Here is a 20,767-nt window from a genome sequence, read left to right as displayed (position 1 = left end):
CTATGTAGGTGCATCCTATCAAATCCCACCTTCACACAGAGAAAATGAAATGTAGAAAGGGACATGACTTGTCAGAGGTCACTAGGCTCCTGAATTTGAACCCACTTCTAACCCCAAAGCAATTATTTATTTTAAGTGAAACAGAGAAGACCCAGGGATGCCACTATTCACGGAAGGCAAAGAAAAATCGAGAATGCAAGGCTGCCCGTGGGGCTAAGTTAAAAGTCAGATTACTACCAAGCTTTTCTTTATTGGTATCATTAACACCAGCTGCTTCCATTGAGAGCTGAATGTCAGACATGGTTCTAAAACTTGAAATTACACAACACCCTTTGTGACACGAGCTAATTACTCCATTTTACAGAGTTGGAAACTGAGGCTCAGAGAGAAGGAATTCACCCAAGGTTACAGTGAGTAGGGTTCGAACTCCGGTTTGGGTGACTCCTGCGGCCCGGCGACTTTCCCTGGCATCAACAACCACAATAACAAATCTTTTTCGTCCAGCGCTAGTCCGCTTATAAAGGCCTATTGCCCCTTTTTATCTCATTGGCCCCAGAGATAAAAAGGTCACGGAGAGCCCCTCCCCCTCTCCACCCCGCACCGGAACCCGAAAGCCAGTCCCCAGCACTGCCCCTCCGACCAGGCGAAGCAGGGACCCAGCCCCAGGTGCACCTCCCTCCAAGTCCCCGGCCCCACTACCCAGAGAACCCACAACCCTGTTGCCACTCGCTACCCGCAGGCCGTAGACCTTTATCCGCTCGAGGCCCCCGCGCTCGGGGTCGGGGCCGCAGTTTACCACCGCCTCAGCCCAAGACCACCGAGCTCTGCCTGACCCGGGGCAGCAGCCGAGGCCCGACCGCCATCTTGCCCCGGGGTGTTCACTCTGAGAGCTCCGCCGGGAAACAACTATCCAGTCCCGGAAACGACAGTTCCGAAGAGCTTCTTCGTCCGGAAAGGAAAACCTCCCTGCACCTTGTCCTCCTCTATGGAAGCCGAAAAAGCGGAGCATTAGGAGCGGGATAATTGCCTGACCCATCCGAGAAGGGATGCAACCCATTCCAGCCAGGGAACTTGGAAGGAAAGCGGCCGATATCTAGGAGTACAACGGACCCTTTAGGAAGGTGTCCTCTGCGGGGCGGAAGTGGCGTGGCCTAGTGCGGAAGTTCTCGCCCCGGCCCCGCCTCCGCCCTAGGCTCAAGCGAGCTGGGTGTTTCCTGTCTTTCTTAGTCCGGGTTTGGAGACTCCGGCGTCCTCCGGCTTTTCATGGTAAGGAGGGCGTTGCCCGCGGACTGGGGGCTCTGGGCGGGCGAGAGAGCGGGACAGAGGTAGAATAAAGGGGGCAGGGACCGAGAGGAGGGGGTTTGATAAGGGGCTGTCGCGATAGGAGAGAGGTGATTGGGGGAATGGATGGGGGGCGAGGCCGGGGATGGGGGAAGGGCTCTGGACGGAGAAGTGTGTGCGTGTGCTTGTGTGTGTGTGTGTGTGTGTAGGGGAGTGCTGTCCCTGGCTGTTGTGGGATCCGGGAAAGGGCATTTGGGCTTCGGGAGTAGATATGTGCATGGATGAGTAGGGGGGGCAGTCTCTGAGACTTCAGCGCTGGTCGGAAATGAGAATTGGTGATTGTAAAGAGAACAAAGAGATGTCACTGAAGATGGATATCTGGAGTGGAAAATGAGGATTTGGGCAGGGTTGTGAAGGAGAATGGGTAGTTTATGAGAGGGCGAAGTGGGATTCCTTGGAGCGGAGTGTTCGGGGTTTTTGGAAGTTGTGCTAGAGTCACTGGGTTTCGGTGAAGTGGGGACGAGGCTTACAAGTGCGTCTGAACACACGGGCCAGTGGAGCGGAGGAAAGAAACCGAGGGAGCCCGCCGGCGGGCGTGCGCTCGGTGCTGGGAACTCCGCGGAGGTATGATGCCGGGGTCCTGAGGTCAGGGTACCTTCGCCCACGGAATCCAGCGCCTTAATTGGCGCCTGGGTACCTATCTAGTCACTTGCGTCGAGACCTGGGGTGGCCACACCCAAGGAGCTGGGGATGCCTCACACTCTTATCTTCTAGCTGTGGGAAGTTTCTCTGTGCTTGGAATCCTTCAAAGGTCTGTTCTTGAATAGCCCTTTTTCCCTGGGTGGGAATGACCAAAGTTCAGCCCAGACCCTCTTTTTACTTGTTTGCCCCAAGTCTTTAACCTGGCAAGTGCAGTCTTTAGGGAACACCGGTCCCAAGGCCAATGTTGAAGAAAAAAATGATTCAACCTGTATCTGACTTTAAACAGCTCCATTTTGTGCAAAGTAAGTTCCACTTGAGGGAGAGACGTCATTAAAGCAGTGGTTCTCAAACTGTGGTTCCCAGACCAGCAGCATCACCTGGGAACTTGTTAGAAATGGTCAAGTTTTCTAGACCTACCAGACTACTGAGTCAGTCTGGGGGTGGGGACCAGCAATCTGTTTTAGCAAGCCCTGCAGCGGATGAGAGTGATGATTTCTTGATTTGGGCTCTATAATGAGAGGTGCATGAGAGTGGAAGGCAGAGGATCCTAATAGTTCTGGTACTTACTTTTCTCCCCTTAAAAATGGGAGTGATGATAACCTTTTCCTCACTAGCCTGCTGAAAGAAATAGGCCAATGGTTTGTGTGCTCAACACAGGAAGAGAAAGTAATTCGACAAAACTCTTGGAAATATCAGTGGCTGTCCTGTAAGTTTTGGATGCAAAATAATGCTACAGTTATGTGGTTGGTTGAATTTTTATTTTTTTCATAAATTTATTTATTATTTATTTTTGGCTGCATTGGGTCTTCATTGCTGCGCGCGGGCTTTATCTAGCTGCGGCGAGCAGGGGCTACTCTTCGTTGTGGTGCGTGGTCTCTAGGCGCCCGGGCTTCAGTAGTGGCACACAGGCTCAGTAATTGTGGCGCACGGGCTTAGTTGCTCCGCGGCATGTGGGATCTTCTCGGACCAGGGCTCAAACCTGTTTCCCCTGCATTGGCAGGCGGATTCTTAACCACTGCGCCACCAGGGAAGTCCACTGGTTGAATTTAGTTTTGTTGAAATGGAACAGCAGACCTCTGAGTTGTAGAAGTGCCCTGATTTGGGGGGTAGAGGGAGTTTTATAGTTAGCCTCAAGACAATAACTCTTAGCTAGTTAAAGAAACACCTGAGCTTTGTGGCTGCACATTAAAATCACCTGAAGAGCTTTTTAAACACTAGTTTCTGAGTTGCTGCACCCTTCCCCAATTTGATTAATTGTTCTGGGTGAAGCCAAGGCATCACCACTTTTTAAGTGCACCCAGGTGATTCCAGTTCAGTCAAGGCTGGGAAGCTCTGGCCTCAAGGACAACTTGAGCAAAAGGGAAACTACACTAAATACTTAAATATTTATTCCTTGCGGGTTATTCTGAAGATTATGGCTTTAACTTCACTTTACAAGTTAGGAAGCTGAGACTCGGTGAAACCGTTTGTCTGAACGTCACACAGAACTGCAGGTTTAGGTTTGCTGAACTCTTATTCAGACCTTCCACACACATCTCCAACACACACGCACACACACGCACACACACGAGAGACAGTTCTACAGAGAGAGGTAGAGGGAACTTCGAAGGGTGAGGGATTTGGTGCCTTTTTTCCTGTTGTACTTGCCTGGGTCTCCTTTCGAGTCAGGGGTTTTACCCCTTAGGCTGATTTTTATTTTTAAGCATGCATACAGTTGCTTCTTGTCTGTGTGTGGCCTGAAGCTGTGAAGCAGGGGCCTGCTTTTGTTTCTGATTTGGTTTGTTTTTCTGTGTGGTCAGAAGTTCATAGGGCTTATAGAGCCAGAGGTTGGGGAGCTTCTCCAAGACCAGGAAGTTAAATGTAGGCTGATTGGAGTGGGGCGACACAGAACTTTTAGAACAGCTGGTTGAAATCTTGGCTGCACATTGGAATCACCTAGGGAGTTGGAATTCTAAAGTGCTATTGCCTAGCCACACCCGCAGACCAATTGCATCAGAATTTCCCTGAGTAGGGCCCAGGCATAAGGATTTTTTTAAAGTGAAGAGCCACTGTTCAGAATCAGCAACAGTATGCTCAGGGGAGGTTGGAAAGAGAAGCCTGGACTTACTGATCCAACAGGAATAAACTTCTGATTGAGTAGAATCAGTAACCAATACGGCAAGTGTTAATTACCTCTGTTTCTTGTAACCAGTTGTGCTCTCTCCTGCCTCACCTCCCCAACCTCATTAACGATGAAACAAAGGCAGGATCCCAGCAGGGATGGCTGGGGAGGCCTCCGAAGAGAGGTTTGCTGTGAGAGGCATATTGTCTACTGCTTTGTGTCCTCCGCTCCCTGTGACTCAGGCTTAGGGATGAACACAGCCAGAATCTTTTTTCCAAGGGCCTCTCCTAGTATTGAAGTGACTGACCTTTGGAGGGGTGGGCTCTGGAAAGGTTCAGGGCTTTCTCTGTCTCCTTGGAAGTCTCAAGCTAGATCAGGATGGTTTCTGCCTTTCTCTCTTAGTGATTCGGTCGAATGTCAGTAGACCTGGAAATGGACTTCAAAGAGAAGATAATTTGAGACTTGGAGCGCATTCCCAGATCATCGTAGTTTGAGTGCTTTGTGTTGTTCTGAGGCAGGGGCTGGGCTGAGTGCTGTCTGGGGGCATCGCAGCCCTGGAAGGTGTGGCCGCTGTCCCCACTCGCTAGACGGGACTAGACTCAGACAGCTGGTAAGTGGCAGGGCTTGGGGCCTAAACTCAGGTGTGACTTCCAAACCCAAGCCCTCAGCCACACATGACCTGCTGTCTTTCAGAGCTTTTTTGTACTTTCTGAAGAATGGGGGGTGGGGCCCCCTTCTCAATTTCTGTGTCACAGCTCTGTGTATACCAAGCATGACCACTGGTAAAACCATGGGCTTGGGGCCAGGCAGGACTTGCCCACATCCTTCACTCGCTTCCTCAAGACACCTCCGTCACCCGTGCACTTGGAGAAGTGACTGATTGTCTGTGGGCTGAGGTATCCAAATCCACAAAATGGAAATAATGATAACTGTCTTCCAGCATTGTTTGGATTTAAATAGTAGTATGTGGTGATAGAAATTAAAACAGTGGTATCTCCTGGAAGGGAGGAGTGGGAAAGGGTCAGGGAGGGGCTTTCTGGAAGTGATGGAAATGTTCTCTATCTTGATTTGAGTAGGGGCTACATAGGTGCATAAGTTGACCCAAACTCATCAAACTCTACACTTAAAATACACTTTAGTGTATGCAAATTATCTTTAAAAAGGTATTGGAAAGCAAAAAAGGTACAGCACATAAAATTATACTTTATGACTTTTTTTGTCTGTTTCACGGTAAGTGCCTTACAAAATGCCACACCATTTCCCAAAAACATATTTATTTTTGTATAAATTTAGATCTGAAATAAGTGCTTAAAAAAGTATTTCCGTTTGGGGGCAAATTTCCTTAACTAACCCCCCACCCCCCAAAAAAACCTCCCAATCCATAATTATAAGCTTTTCTTTCCCCCCTGCTCCAGGTCATCAGAGTTTTCTGAAACTCTTTACTCCCGTAAGCCATTTCTGTCATCAAACGGACAGTGTGTCTTTCTGGGGGAAATGGTTGGTCATAACTGTTAGTGGCAGGTCTCTGAGGCCTGATTTCACAGGAAAGCTAGGAGGGAGGCATCACTACTTCCTCTTGGCCTCTGTCTTTTGTGTTTGACATCAGGCCACAGAGACCCCACGTGAGCTAAGCCTGAGCTTTTGAAAACTTAACCTTCTTGTGATGTTTTCACTTGATGAATGAAGCAGGAACAGTTTCTTGAGAAAACACCTCTCTCTCCAGGAGGCCATTCTTCATCCATGTCATTCTGCAGTGCCCTGACAACAGTGGGTTCCCCAGTGGGTGATTTCCAGGCCACTCTTTTGAGGGGATGGAGGTCAAGCAAGTTGGCCATTGCCTCTACTATCACTGGTGGATGGCAGGTTGCCACCCGTTAGTCCCTTACCCCATTTAAAAAATAACACTTGTGGGGACTTTCCTGTTGGTGCAGTGGTTAAGAATCCGCCTGCCAATGCAGGGGACTTGGGTTCAAGCCCTGGTCCGGGAAGATCTCACATGCCACGGAGCAGCTAAGCCCGTGTGCCGCAACTACTGAGCCTGCGCTCTAGAGCCCGCAAGCCACAACTACTGAGGCCTGCGTGCCACAACTAATGAAGCCTGCCTGCCTAGAGCCTGTGTTCTCAACAAGAGAAGCCACTGCAATGAGAAGCCTGCGCACCGCAAGGAAGAGTAGTCTCCGCTCACCTCAACTAGGGAAAGCCTGTGCGCAGCAACGAAGACCCAATGCAGCCAAAAAATAAATAAATGAATAAATTAAAAATGAATAAATAAATCCTAAAAAAAATAACATTTGTGTTTTACCAGCTATAAATGTAATATGTGTTTATTGTGGGAGGTCTGAAAAAGAAAAGCATAAAGAATAAAAAAAAAAAAAAACAGTCCTTTTTCAGTCCAGGGTATAGTTTTAAAGGTTTTGTGTTGTCAGTGCCCTCTAGCTGAAACCACCAAGAGTATGTCTGTAGTCATAGTTGGGTTTGTTTCCTTGGTGCATTGAGGGAGAACTGTGGAGAGTCTCAGAAAGAGGACTCGGGCTTCTGGTGGTGGGTGATTGTGGGAAGGACTCAGGGAAGTGGGGCTTTGCTCTCTGTTGAATGCTGCCGGGAAACAGGGCTAATTCTGGGACTGGGTCTTAATAATTCCTCACTTGAAGGCGGGAAGGATGGAATGGGGCTCTAATTGGTAAGAAGCAGCCATGACTCTTATTGGTCATTTTTGGGGGGACAATGTCCTTGTTTTTGTCTGTGTTCGGACATAATTACGGAGTGGCCTCGCTTGTGTCTTGATGCATCAGCCGCCGAGTTGCCTTGTCTGCTGGTGATGTGCTGTGAAGTCATTCACATTCTGTGGGAACCCCGAGGCCTCGGCGTGAGTGCTGGGCCAGCTCCTGGCCAGCGGGGGCTGCCTTCTCAGTGCTGTACTCCAGATCAAGTCAAGACTCAGCCACTCTTGGAATCTTCAGCTATAGAATGTTCCCTATTCAAGAAATGTTTTCTACTGGGAGTTTGGGATTAGCAGATGTAAACTATTCTATATAGGATGGATAAACAAGGTCCTACTGTATAGCACGGGCAGCTGTATTCAGTACCCTATGATAAACCATAATGGAAAAGACTATTTTAAAAATGTGTGTATAACTGAGCCACTTTGCTGTACAGCAGAGATGGGCACAACATTGTAAATCAGCTAGACTACAATTTAAAAAAAACAGAATTTGGGAAAAAGAAGTTTTCTTTGAATACACACATGCCAGCTACCACTCTCCTTTCCTACGTCTGCTTAGATCAGACACTGCATCCATTTCTCTTTCGGGGATGTACGTGGTCGCTGGCAGTGCTCTTTAGGGAGCCTCAGCGGACCTTGCTGTCTGGGGTAGCACTAGTACAGGAAGTCTCCATTTTGCAATAACTTGCTTCCGAGAGTTTTTATGTCTTCTGTTGAGTCCTTAGAAACACTTTTTCCCTGTAAGGGAATGGTAGTTGAGACCCCACTCAATTTCCTGAAAGCTTGTTTCATGGGTAATTCAACTGAAAAGTGGCACTTTTAGCTGTTCCGTGGTGCGTAGCAGTAAGAAAACGAGACCTTGGCAGTGCTTTCGGCCGCTTTAGGATACAGCCAGGGTGTTCATTTATACGAGTAGTGGGCACAAAGGAAGTCCTTGTAATGCAAGCCTTGAGTGTCAAACTGGTACTTGCAGGGTCAGCAGTGAAGCCAGTGTATGAGGCTGTCTGCTTGGAGTTTGGGGCAGGTTGGGGAGTGCATGCTCCTCCCCATGGGGCAGCCGACGCCCCAGCTCCCACCACTGGTTCCCCTGCTGGCCTAGTTGGCCTCTGATTTTAAGAGAAGCCAGAAACCCAGATTTTCCTGTGAATTCTCCCGAGTTGTCAATGCTGGGAGCAAACTTTGTTTTCAATGCAGTATACACTTGGACTAAGCAGAACACATCTGGAGGCCAGCTGCAGCACACTGGCTGAAAAAAGTAAATCAGGCCTGGTGCTGTGACCCTAGTGCCCCTGTGTTTGTCCCCTGGCAGGAAGAGATGTCAGGAGAAAGTGTGGTGAGCTCAGCGGTGCCAGCGGCTGCGACCCGCACCACTTCGTTCAAGGGCACGAGCCCCAGCTCCAAGTACGTGAAGCTGAACGTGGGTGGAGCCCTGTACTACACCACCATGCAGACGCTGACCAAGCAGGACACCATGCTGAAGGCCATGTTCAGCGGGCGCATGGAGGTGCTCACGGATAGTGAAGGTAAGCCCAGCCTCCGGGGCCTGGGATGTGCTTGTGGTCGAGGGCTTCCTTGCAGTTCAGAAAACCAACGTGAAACAGGCAGTGTCCACAGGCCCAGGTTTCCTATTGTGCTCAGTGTTACTGGGCGTGCAGGGAGCCTTGAGAGTGAGTAACAGGGAGACTAGATCTAATCGGGGGGGTGGGGGAGGTGGTCAAGGAGGGCTTCCCTGAGGAGGTGACACCTAAGCTGAGAGCTGAAGATGAGTAGGAGTCAGCGGGATGGGGGGGTCATAATCTCGACTTAGCTGTTGATTTGCAGTGTGACTTTGAGAAAGTCACTTCCCCGCCCCAGGCATCAGCTCTGTACAGTGGACGCTGGACTGGCTGCCCTGGTTGGCTCTCTTCCCATTCTCTCGGTCATGATTCTGTGATGTCAGAGTGAAACTCAAGTGTGACAGAGGTGAGAGCGTTTTTTCTGGACCGTTGTCCTCCTAGGATGGGTTCCTGATAAAAGACTCATAAACCTGGATTTTGGAGTCTCAGCTCCCCATTTTCTTGTCTGGTGACCCTAATCAAGTTGTTTAGCCTGTCGTTGTCTCATTTCTCCATCTGGTAAATGGGCACAATGACACCCACCCCGGGGGGACTACTGGCCCATAGTAAGCATTCAATATATGTATATTCAATGCGTGGGTTTTTTGTTTTTGTTTCTTTGTTTTTAGTTGTGGCATGGGAACTTAGTTGTGGCATGCGGACTTCTTAGTTGCAGCATGCGAGCTTCTTAGTTGCGGCATGTGAGCTTCTCAGTTGCGGCATGCATGTGGGATCTAGTTCCCTGACCAGGGATCGAACCCGGGCCCCCTGCATTGGGAGCATGGAGTCTTACCCACTGGACCACCAGGGAAGTCCCCAGTGTGTGGTTTTTTTGTTCTTTTTGTGGAAAGTCATGTTAATGAAGGGCAAAGGATTGTTTAAAATGGTCCTACTTCCCATAACTGCTTCCACCCGCCTGGAACACTCAGACCCCTGCAAGAGGGAGCATCCTTCCTGGGCTGGGTTTATGGGGCAGGTCACATGAGGTTTAAAGATGGCCCCATCCTTCATTCCTTGGCCTGAGCTTGCTTGAGACCAGGCCAGACCACAGCTTGGCTTGACCCTACCTTACCTGTTTCCGAGGCTGGCCTCTGTGCTGACTCCCCTGCCTTTCTCGAGATGGTAGTTCCTGGAAGAGTGGCGAGTTTTGACACAGGGGGTGGGATTGGGGGCTCTGGGCCTGGTGTGCACAGCGTGTTCTCCTATCCTAAGAGGACCACACCCTGGACTTTCGGCTAGTGGGGCGTCTCCCTCTGTGTCCTGGAGAAGCCAGGCTGCTGGGGGACCTGCAGTCCCAATTCCCTGGGTTCCCCACAAACTCGGGTTTCTGGCCCAGCAGCAGGTGAATGAGGTCAGAGCCCCAGAGCTGCCTCCGTGCCCCACCCAGAAAACACCAGGGTTTTTATGAGTAGGAGGATCCCCTCTGCTGGGCCGCACCCAGCATTGCCCGGGAGTATTTGTGGAAATCAAGACAATAGCACCCCAGCTGCTGAAGGAAGTGGACCTTATCTGAGACCCCAGGATTGTTGTGGCCTTTCTTCCACCCTGCCCAGTCTCTGGCGGGGCTCAGGAAAAGCGGCTGGCTTGCTTCCAAGGCAAAGTGGAAGCCGTGTCTCCTTGAGAGCCCTCACCTTGGTGGCTTGATGCCATGTCACAAAGGAGACAGAGTCCACAAGCTTTCCCATCCCCCAACTGGGAGACGCACGAGAGTGGAACCAGTGGGCCTGCGCAGGCTTCTAAACAGCTGCTAGAGGATGTCCTTTCTCGGTGCTTCGTGGAAAACCCATCATCTCCAGGGAAGCAGTGCTGCCTTTGACACTCCAAACCTCAGCTATTTCCACTTCACAGAACTCCAGCCCCCTTCAAGTCATCATGAAAAGCTCACAGTATGGCCTTTTATGGGTTTTGTTTCATTTAAGCCTCACCTTAACCCTTTAAGGGGTGGCTGCTGTTGTTACCGATTGCTAAGTGAGAAATCCACATCTCAGAGAGGTGAAATGCTTTTTCAAAAGCCACAGGGCTGGAAATGATGAAGCTACTGAACCCAGGACTTGCTGGCTCTTACTGTCTGTTGTGCGTGGTTTGATGTGGGCCCAGCCCTAGGCCTGGTCGTCTGAGTGTGGCAGCCTTATGGTCCAACCACCAGCTTAGAGATGAAGCCCTTTTGGGCCTGGGATGTCAGGCTGGGTGTCTGGTCTTCCAGCCAGCGCTGTGCTGGCAGAGCGATCCTGTTGGCCCCTGGGGAGTACACTGCCCAGCCTGACCCGTGGCCTAAGCACACCCTTGGATCTACAAAATGCGGTCGATTTTCCGCATCTCACAGCTTCACCCTGGCCTTCAGGCAGGAAGCTTGTCGGCAGCAGTGAAGCTTGCCACAAACAGGCCCAATTGCCAAGTGCGGCTCACCCAGGCGAGTAAAGCCAGCAGGACGGCATACTGGTTAAAGAACAAGGGCTCTGAAGATACCGAACAGTATATGCATTGTGTTGCTAGAAATCTGTACAGGATACCTGAGAAGCTGGTTGCTTCTGGGGAGGGGCCCTGGGGTCCTGGGTGGGTGGCAGACTCTCTTGCACTACACACCCTTCTGCCTGCCTGAGTTGTATACCGTGTGCACGTAATTCCTCAGCAGAGAGGAGCGTGGGTGTTGGAGGTGGACCTGGATTTGAGTCCTGCTCTGTCACATGGTAGCTGTCCCAGCTAACCGCTACGGAGCAGTTTCCACGTATTGGGCATTGTGCTCATACAGGCTCATGTGCCGTTCACTGGTGATGTGACACTGGGTGAGTGACTTTTTCTCTGAGCCTCTTTCCTCATTTCAAAATTGCAAATGATAATGCTTTTCGGGGTTGCCATGGGGATTACATGAGGACGTTAGAAAGCCCTTGACAGAATGCCCGGCACTTTGGGAGACTCAGTAAATGGGGGCTGTCTGTTATTGCTTTAGTCCTGCCTGGGCTGGGGTGTAGAGGGGGCGGGGCTATGGGGAAGGGTCTCAGCACGCTGGGGAGAAGTGGCCTGCCTTGGCCTTGTGGGATGAGGGTGTTGCGGTCTCACACTCCCCCTACAGGGGTCGCTCTTCTGAGAGAACACGGTGGCAGTGATCAGGCCTTTCCCAGACACCTCCCCAGAAAGGTTCAGTTCCTGCAGTGCTAGAATTTCTCCCGGAGCCCTTGTCATTGTCGTCATTGGCGGGTGGATTTATGTGGCACCTTTAGTAACACGACTTCTGTCCGGCCCTCACCTGTAGTTGCCTGCCTCATCCCTCCCTGTTGCTTGTAGTACTTTCCCGCCTTAAATGGTGTCTGGTCTCTGGCTTATGTTTTTGGAGTAAGGAAGTCTATACACTAGATCAGAGAAGAGAGTCATTAATCTAATTATCAGTAGACCTTCCCTAGAAAACCAGTGGGGCAGTGTAATAAGCAGGAAAACTGCAGTACCCGTTTCCCTGAGCTCTCCAGGCCTCCTGCCTTATGCAAAATTCTGAAATAAGTTGAAAGCGTTTAAACTCTATAATGTAACAAACTCCCCTGTGCCCCAACTCAGACAAGGACTAAAACATTACCTGGACCCATGGGGCTTCTCTTTACCCTCTCTGCCTCTCTCCCTTCCAGCGATGACCTCTAAGTAGCTTGACTATGGGGTCACTGGGGTGGATTTCAGTCTTTGCTGCACAGAGTCACCCTCAGAGCTAAACCTTGATGCCTGTCGTGTCCGTCCCCCACCCCCTCCTCAGCCAGATGTAACCGGACAGGGTGTGGTGGGCATTAGGACTTTAAGAGCTCGCCGTGGGATTCTACGTGGGATTCTAATGCGCGGCCAGGGCTGAGAACCACTGGTGTGGGGCTTTGCATGAATTACTGTTACTACAACTGTTTATGTCCATAACCAATGTATAGCTGGTGCATTTTTAAACATCATATAAACGGTGTTACGTGTTATAGCTTGTACTTAGCCTTTTAGCTTTTGCTTTAGTGAGCATTATGCCTGTGAGATTGATCCATGAAAAAACAGCTCTAGTTCACACATTTCCCTGAAGTAGAGTGTTCCATGCAGTTTATGGATCCATGTTCTGTGATGGTTATTTAGGCTGTTTCTAGCATTCACTGTTAGGAATATTATCATTCTCCAACACTCTCCCAGTGCACGTGTGGGCTCTGCTTCCCAGCCTTTGCCACATCATGGCACACCCAGAAAATCATATTTTTACTTTGGTGAATGAAGAAGCTCTGGAGTCCCCAGGCCCCAGCCAGCCCCCCGCCAGGGCCCACAGCATTAAGGTCCTACCCACCATTGGGAGCTCTGTCCTGGAGTTGATTCCCAAGAGGGGAATTGGGGATCATATCCTCGGCTTGATTAGGTATTAGCGGTTGTGTCAGTTATCCTCCCCACAGGGGTCTGAATTTTTGCCAACACTGGGCACCTGTCATTGTTTACTTGCCGCCAGTCTGATGGTTATGATACAGTACTTTGTTGTTTTATTTAGCATTTCCTGATATCCAGTGCATTGAGTGACTTATGTTTATTGGCCGTTGTGTTTCATCATTTAGCTGCCGGCCAGTATCTTTACACATTTTCCCGTTTTCCTTTTTTTCTTTCTTTGTATAAGTATATATTCTGGATCATATTTCTTTGTGGTCTTATGTTGTAAATATCTTCTCCCAATCTGATTTGTTGACTTTGATACCTCTAAGTTTGTACATTATTTTTTACATTTAGGTCTTTGATCTATTTCAGTCAGTGGTGCTCAACCAGAGATGATTTTTTTTTTTTTTTTTTTTTTTTTTTTTGCTGTACGCGGGCCTCTCACTGCTGTGGCCTCTCCTGTTGCGGAGCACAGGCTCCGGACACACAGGCTCCGCGGCCATGGCTCGCGGGCCCAGCCGCTCCGCGGCATGTGGGATCTTCCGGGATCGGGGCACGAACCCGTGTCCCCTGCATCGGCAGGCGGACTCTCAACCACTGCGCCACCAGGGAAGCCCCAGAGATGATTTTTGACCCTCAGGGACACTTGGCAATATCCAGAGACATTTCTGGGTGTCACATTTTGGGTGTGGGAATGCTATTGGGTGGAGGCCAGGGATGCTGCTACTTACCCTATGGAGAGTCTCTCCATAACAAAGAATTACCCGGTCTAAAGTGTCAGTGCTGAGGCAGAGAAACCCTGCCCTAGAGATTCTGATTTAGGAACGAGGCTACTTCCAAGAGTCTGAATTTGTAACAAGGACCCAAGTACCTTAGGCAACTTATGAACAGGCAAGTTTGGGGACCATAAAAATCTAAATACCTTAGTGTGGAGAAGGAGAGGTCAGTGAAAGCTCCCTGGAGGAGGTGGGGGAGGGAAGGAGAGAGGAAGTACCTGGTCTGCTGGCGGGGCTGGGAGGGGGCAAGCCCAGCGGTCCAGTCCCCCGTCTCTGAGCCAAGCCTCCTCCCAGGCACCCCAGAAACCACGCAGACCCCCTTCCTGGGGGCTGGAACATTCCGCCTCTGGATGCCGCTGCCACTCCTGTCTGTTCTCCAGTGATGATGACATAGGTAAAGGGCTCACCATCAGAGACCTATGTGATGGCTGCTGGCAGACCCGGCATTGTGCTCTGTGCTTCCTGTACATTCTCTCATCTTACCTTTATGCCAGCCCAGGGAGGAACCATTTTTAGAACAGGAAACCGTCGGACAGAGAGGTTAAGTGAGACACCGACGTCATCCAGCAAGTAGGTGCAGAGCTGGGTTTCCAGTACAGGCCTGTACTGTCTCACTCAACCCGTCCCAGCGCCTCCGGGTCTACACCCCTCACTCTTCTTTCCAGCCCTGCCGAAGGGGCCAGGGAGCCCAGGTCGCCCGGACCTGGCTTGGCTTCCCTCAGCTTGTCTATATGCTGGGGACTGGAGCTGACTGTTTCAAAGGGATCGATTCCTGCTTTGAAAGCAACTAAAATATTTTGAAGTCAAAATGCTAATTGAAACCTCATGGAGAGTGCGCCTGGCTGTGCTCTTTTTTTTTTGCCCTTATTTGTCCAAAGTATGATTCCTTCACCACAAGCATTTCCTGACAGCATTCTTGAGCCAGAGCCCAGTGTCACGGTCCGCCTGTTCGTTTATGGAAACTCTGGACTGTCACTTGGGTAACTGATTTCAGGGGCCCTGTTCTTTCTGAGCGGCTGCGTTGTCCACGCATCAAAGGCAGACGAGGGCATTTTCTTCCCAGAGCAGCTGGGTGGAATTTGTTGCCCTTTCTCCCAAAGACTGAGGTTCTACGTGTCTTCTCAATTTCGGATGATGAAAAGTTTTCCTACGAGTTCCTTGCTTGTTCTCTGTGGTTTAGTTCTGCCTCCCCAACTTGGGAGTGTCCCTGAACCTCTCCGAGCCTGTTTTCATCTGAGGAAAATGCAGGGGAATGAGCCTCCATCAACAAGAACTGTTGGGAAGATAATACGGTCTTTCCATACCTCGTCGGCTCGCTGGAAGGAGAGCACTTGATCCACAGTAACAACAGGGGTCACAGGCTGGTGGCCAGCATGCCCTGCTTTGGCTGCCCTGTGGTGGGTTAATGACAGGTTTTAAAAAAAAAAAATCAGTTTACTGTTCTTTAGAAGTCAGGAGATTTCACAGGGAAATCTGCATTTTTGGCGTCTCCTGGAACATCAGGGGCTCTCTCAGGCCTGGGCCTCACTCCTGCCTGGCCAGTTTTGGCTGGAGTGGGAAGAACCCCCTTGGGGCGGGGCGGGGAGAGGCAGGGCCTGGGCTGTGGTCCGCCCTGCCCACCCGCACTTGGTTATCCTGTGTGCTCAGGGCCCCTGTAGGCACCTGAGCTGCAGAACAGATGCTGAGTCCACACTTTGTTGTCTCAGCTGGAGAAAGGAGCGGGAACGTAATGTCCAGCGGGCACTGTCAAGGTGACAGGATTCACCACACCTGTGAAGGCCTCGTTGTCCTTGCTCGGATCCAGGGCCTGACTCCAGGCCACACATTTGCTTTGTTTTTGCCGAGGTTGGGGATGAACTTCTTGCGGTACTCAGGAAGCCATAGCAGCGTGGAAGCGCCACGCAGAAGGCTCTGGAGGGACGAGACGGGACCTTTAACCAAAGGCCCAGGAACTGTGGACTGAGGAGTAGTTGCAAAGCGGAACGTGGAAGTGGCCTCGTTGTCAACTCTCCTGGTGATGGCGGCAAAGAACACTAACCAGTGCACTAGAACACCTGAGCACACTTGGTGGGGCTGGACTCGGGGGAGGCGGGCCGACTTGTGACCGGACGTGAAAAGGTGCCTTGGCTGCCCTTGGCCTCTGCTGCTGCTCCAGGGCCCGGGGGCTGAGGAGGATTTGGGAAGACATAGTGGTCTTAGGAGTGGAAACCTGGCTCTTTTCCCAAACTGAGGGAAAGCAGGGGCAGAGAAGGAGTGATTCCTGTGTGAACCTCCTAACTTCCCTGGGCGCTGGCGTTTCCTCACCTGCAGTGTGCAGCAGGAGACCTGGGGCCCCCTTCCCGGGGTGACCCTGCTTATCAGGAAGGCTGGGACTTCTCCATCTGTCTGGCTTCACGTTTTCTCTTGAGATGTACTTGGTCTTCACTTCATCCCTGCTTCCCCTTCTGGTACCTCCTCCTCCCCTTCCCAGGCTCCAGTCCTCTTTCCCCTTCCCAGTAGCATTTGCATTTCAGCGGAGGAATTTCGAGAAGCCGCATAGCAGCCCTGCAGACCAGGGCCAAGACTGGAGACTGGAGAAGACGCTGAGAAGCAGCAGGGCTCGCCTTGTCCCCACCCAAAAGGCACGATTTCGCACTGTGCCTGGCTCTGGTCAGCAGCTGGGACGTGTTTCTGTATCTCATGAATGCCAGCGCCATCTCCCCGAGTTAGACTGAACTGCTTGAGGGCAGGGTCTGGCTGGTCACCATTTTATCTCTGATCGCTGTCGTTAGCCACTAAACACTTGTTTGGGGGGTTACGGATGGAATTTTCTGTGGTGGTGCTGGTGAGTGCCTGGGGGTCACCCTTGGGAGTCAGATACCAGAGCCTGCGGCAGTGAGCCGTCTGCTTCCTTAGAAATGGCTCTGTTATTTGGGAGTCTGAAAAAAAAAAAGCGTTGTTGAAAAAGGGAATAGGTATTTTCACACCAGAAGCCTTTCCCCTGTCAATGGGATGTGCTCATTTGGACCCATTTTATCCAGGTGTGGGGTAGGCCCTCTTGCGATATTCTTAACAAAGGGATTTTTGAGGTACTTTAGGAACATGCTTTTAGGCCCCAGGGGCCGTGGACTTCCCTGGCAGTCCGGTGGTTAAGACTCCGTGCTTCCTTTGCAGGGGCCACCGGTTCAATCCTTCCTTCGATGTGGCCAAAAAAGTAAAAAATAAATAAATAAAATAAAGGAGCCCAAACCAGTGAGTCTGGGGTGTGCTTGTCTACAGCCAGCGGGGCCTGGTCAGCCCTTTGCTGGTAGCTGGGCAGGCGGGGCCTCAACCCTCTCTGTGGTCCTGCTCTCCTCGGAGGTGGTGGGAGCCAAGAGACACCCCAGCTCTCCTCCCCCCTCCTCCCACCGCAGGCTGGATCCTCATTGACCGGTGTGGGAAGCACTTTGGTACCATACTCAACTACCTTCGTGACGGGGCGGTCCCCTTGCCTGAGAGCCGCCGGGAGATCGAGGAGCTGCTGGCAGAAGCCAAGTACTACCTGGTCCAGGGCCTGGTGGAAGAGTGCCAGGCAGCCCTGCAAGTAGGCATCACCCTTTCTCCCCGTGTGGGCGGGGGGAGCCCCAGACTCATCTGCCTTTCTCATTGTCCCCCTCCCTCATTGAGCTGTTGCGAGAGTTAATGAGTTGGCCCCGGAGCTGCTCCCCTCTGGCCTGCGCGACCCCCGAGAGGCTTCCCTGTGATGCTGAGGCCACCTGACTGCTCTCTGGCTTATTTCAGCCCCCATGGTGTTGGGTCCTCTCCCTGTGTGCATTGTAACCCTTCAGTACCGAGCCATGGGGTATAAAACCTGATCCTTTTTCTGGACTCATTGGGAGACTTACTCTCATCCCACAAGTCATTGTTGAGAGCCCAGCGTAATCTCTACAGACAGACACCCCTCACTCCTCAGCTGGAGCTGGGACAGGACCGCTGGGGTCAAGCCTAGGGACAGTAAAATCCCTACAAAGCCAGAACACTTCTAGATGTAGCCAGCAGCCATTTATTTCAAGGCAAGTTAAAACATGGCAGAGAATCAGAAGAACCCCTTTGCGTTGTCCTAGGAATTGGATCTGTAAACGTGAGGCTCTTGGGTGGCTCTCCACTGGGGCAGTACCCACAATGCCAGTCTGCCTGAGGAACTGTTATTTGCCTGAGGAGCTGTTATTTGCACACACCACCCCTGCCGCTACTGCGAGTCTGTGAACTCCCTGTAAATTTAACTGAATGTTGTAGCTTTTACTTTGTTATTTTTTATTTCATTTGTATGTTTATTGAAGTAATGCATGTAAAGCGTTTACCAAGTCAAGTTAGTATTGTAAGCTAGGTTGATGTCAAAAATCTACCATATGCCTTCCACCCACTCCCACCCCTGCAGCAGCCTCTTTTAATTCTTGCAGCAGTTCTTTCTTTACTCACCTGTTTCTTATACTGTTTATTGAGTTTTCAGTTTACCACATTATCTACTGGCGTTTCTGTAGAAAATTAAAATTTAGCTCATACACCACCCCCAGCCACTACCAAACTTGCATGCACATATTCCTTCTCCCAGTATAGTTTATCACAGTTTTGATTAAATCCGTACTCAGAGTTTACGTTGAGTCGTGTAAATATTGTTAACAGTTGAGCCACAGAGTATGCGGTGATTATTTCCTTTCTCGTGTAACTTTTCAGTTTGCCAGAATTAGTGATTGCTTCATTGTCTTTCGTTTGCTTGGTTTTCTAAGCACACATCCCTAATTCAGCCCTAAATTCTCAGAAACTTCAGTCTCCTTTTGGTATGTTCAGACACATCAGGGAATCTCTGTTTCATCTTTGTCTTAGAGACATGCCCTCTGGGTTCCTTTTTGTGGTTTCTGTTAGTCTGAGATTAAACCTCCGGGACTGACCTCCTAGTTTCTGTCGCCTTTATCCTTCTGTTTTCTCAGAGGGTTTTTTCAGTTTTATCTTTTCAACGCTTCTATTGAATTTTTCATTTCTGCTATCGTATTTCTAACTCCCGAGAGCCTTTTCTTGTTCTCCGAGTGCTCTTTTTTATATAGCACACTGATCTTGTTTCATGGGATGCGATATCTGCTCTCATCTGTCTGATGATACTATTTGAAGTTTTCTTTCTGCTGCCTTCATTGTGTGACTCCTTCTCTTACTTTTTCTCTTTGTTTTGGTTTCAGTCTCATATTTGAGAGGCTTTCTGGGTATAATCTGATGGTCCTTGGTCTGTTGAAACTCAAGAGTAAAGGCTCTGAAACACTGTATGTATTGTTGTCCAGTGGGCTTCAGTGGCAGATGATAAGGCTGGCGTTTTCAGTGGGAACTCTCAATGTCAGAATCTGTAGCCTTATTTTTTTTGGACAGGTGGCTCCCTGTAGAGGAATCCTCCACTCTCTTGCCTGGTAGGTATAAGCCTGACTGGCTGCCTTCTGAGATCTGAGTAGGAGAAGGGGCTGGGGTGGGCGTAGGGCTCACCATTTAGCGTGCAGATCGTTCACTGAATCTCCCCTTTTTGGAATAGCAACTCAGCCCTGTCCTCTCCTGTGCAAACTGCTCCAGGAAAGTGGGCTTTTCTCCTGCCCAGCTGGGGTAGGGGATCCATCTGGAGGGCTCACCAGTGCTTCTGCCGACTAGCACGCGACCCTCTGCTCTTGCCCTGAGCCCACCAGCCTTCAAAGCTGTGGATTCTTTCCCATCCGGCAACTTAGGTTTCAGCGTTCTCCTCCTCAGTTATCACTCACTTGAGACCTGCTTTCCAGACTTGAATTTTTGACATCTTTTGTCTGCTGACCTCACTTTTCCCATTCTTTCTCTCCTCATGGGCTTATAATTCCTCTGCAGTCATTGCAATGGGGTTTTAGGAGCTTTGATGCAATCATATTTCATCTGCCATGTTCAGGGTTTATTTTTGAGTGGCTTCCTGGGCTGTGAAATGTGTCATTGTTGTTAGTATTTATATGCCAAGCGCCCTGGCATATAACAGTCCTGGCCGAAGAGCGGGTTCACTGGAGAACTCCACTCCTGGTCGTCCCCCATCCTACTTCACTGGTGCTGAGAATCCTCCTCTCTTCCCAGCCATGGCTGCCCCATCTCCCCTCACCAGAGTCCGTCTTTGCCCGGCAGGCCAGCTTAAACAGTCCAGTGCTGGGCAGGCCTCCCAGGCTGAAAGCATGTTTTGTTCCAGCAGAACAAAGATACTTATGAGCCTTTCTGCAAAGTTCCTGTCATCACCTCATCCAAGGAAGAACAGAAACTTATAGCGACTTCAAATAAGGTATGGTGGAGGCAACCTTGTGGCATTTCTTTTGCTACCAAAAGTGGTGGAGGCTCTTCTGAGTAAGTTTTGGAATAAAAATATGCGAAATTGCCTTGGCAAGGCCTGAGAAGGGGTCAGGAATGGGGGCGTACAGCTCATCTTGTGTTTCTCCTGGTGCTGGCTCACGCAGTCTCCCTCTCCAGCCCCACCCCAGCCAGCAGGCTACGCTTACCTGCCTCTTCAGGCGGATGGCAGGGCTCCAGCGCTGTGGGAAGCCGGTGGTCCTTCGCACCTGCACTCCAAGTGACTCTCTTCTTCCTTTTTTTTTAAAACAACCCACAGCCAGCCGTGAAGTTGCTCTACAACAGAAGTAACAACAAATACTCGTATACCAGGTAAGGTGTTGGCCAGAAAAGACATCTGCACTCACACCAGCCAGGCCCAGCTCCCCTCGTTCCCCTCAGATGAGGGTGGCCTTTTTGCACCTCTAGAATGCCCAGATGGATCGATAGATATGAAATCTAATTCACACATACTATAAAATTCACCGTGTAAAAATACACAATTCAGTGTTTTTTAGTATATTCAGAGTTGTGCAACCATCACCACTTACCTAATTCTAGACCATTTTCATCACCTCAGAAGGAAACTTGTACCTGTTAGCAGTCGCTCCCCATGTCCCCCCACCCTCTTATCTACCCCAGCCCTAGGCAACCACTATTTTGCTTTCTGTTTCTATGGATTTGCCTACACCGGACATTACATATATGTAGAATCTTATAATATGTTGCTTTTTGTGTCTGGCTTCTTTCACTTAGCATAACGTTTTCAACGTTCATCCGTGTTGTAGCACGCATCAGTACTTCATTCATTTTATGGCTGAAAAATATTCCATTGTTCAGACAGACTACATTTTGTTTGTCCATCCATCAGTTGATGGACAGTTAGGGTTGTTGCCAC

General features: G+C 50.2%; 2 protein-coding genes across 4 annotated transcripts in view; one reads left to right on the top strand and one right to left on the bottom strand.

Annotated features, from left to right (window-relative positions):
* Positions 1-1,025, bottom strand: part of UBE3B (ubiquitin protein ligase E3B) — a 57,766-nt gene extending 56,741 nt beyond the window's left edge. The window contains exon 1 of one of the 2 annotated variants that reach the window (XM_082641070.1): positions 734-1,025. The gene's annotated coding sequence lies outside the window, so the exon portion shown is untranslated. The remainder of the gene's footprint in view (positions 1-733) is intronic. The other variant, XM_082641071.1, reaches the window with a different exon arrangement.
* Positions 1,026-1,175: 150 nt separating this feature from the next.
* The window catches only part of KCTD10 (potassium channel tetramerization domain containing 10), a 33,824-nt gene continuing 14,232 nt past the window's right edge, over positions 1,176-20,767 (top strand). The window contains exons 1-5 of one of the 2 annotated variants that reach the window (XM_082641075.1): positions 1,176-1,266; positions 8,116-8,329; positions 16,935-17,104; positions 19,736-19,825; positions 20,150-20,202. In XM_082641075.1, the coding sequence (XP_082497201.1) occupies positions 1,264-1,266; positions 8,116-8,329; positions 16,935-17,104; positions 19,736-19,825; positions 20,150-20,202 (530 nt within the window). In that variant the 5' untranslated portion in view covers positions 1,176-1,263. The remainder of the gene's footprint in view (positions 1,267-8,115; positions 8,330-16,934; positions 17,105-19,735; positions 19,826-20,149; positions 20,203-20,767) is intronic. The other variant, XM_082641076.1, reaches the window with a different exon arrangement.

The sequence above is a fragment of the Mesoplodon mirus genome (genome assembly GCF_964341445.2).
Source record: "Mesoplodon mirus genome assembly, chromosome: 13".
Lineage (NCBI taxonomy): Eukaryota > Metazoa > Chordata > Mammalia > Artiodactyla > Ziphiidae > Mesoplodon > Mesoplodon mirus.
Note: the sequence above shows the minus strand (reverse complement) of the source record. Positions and strands in the feature narration are given on the sequence as shown.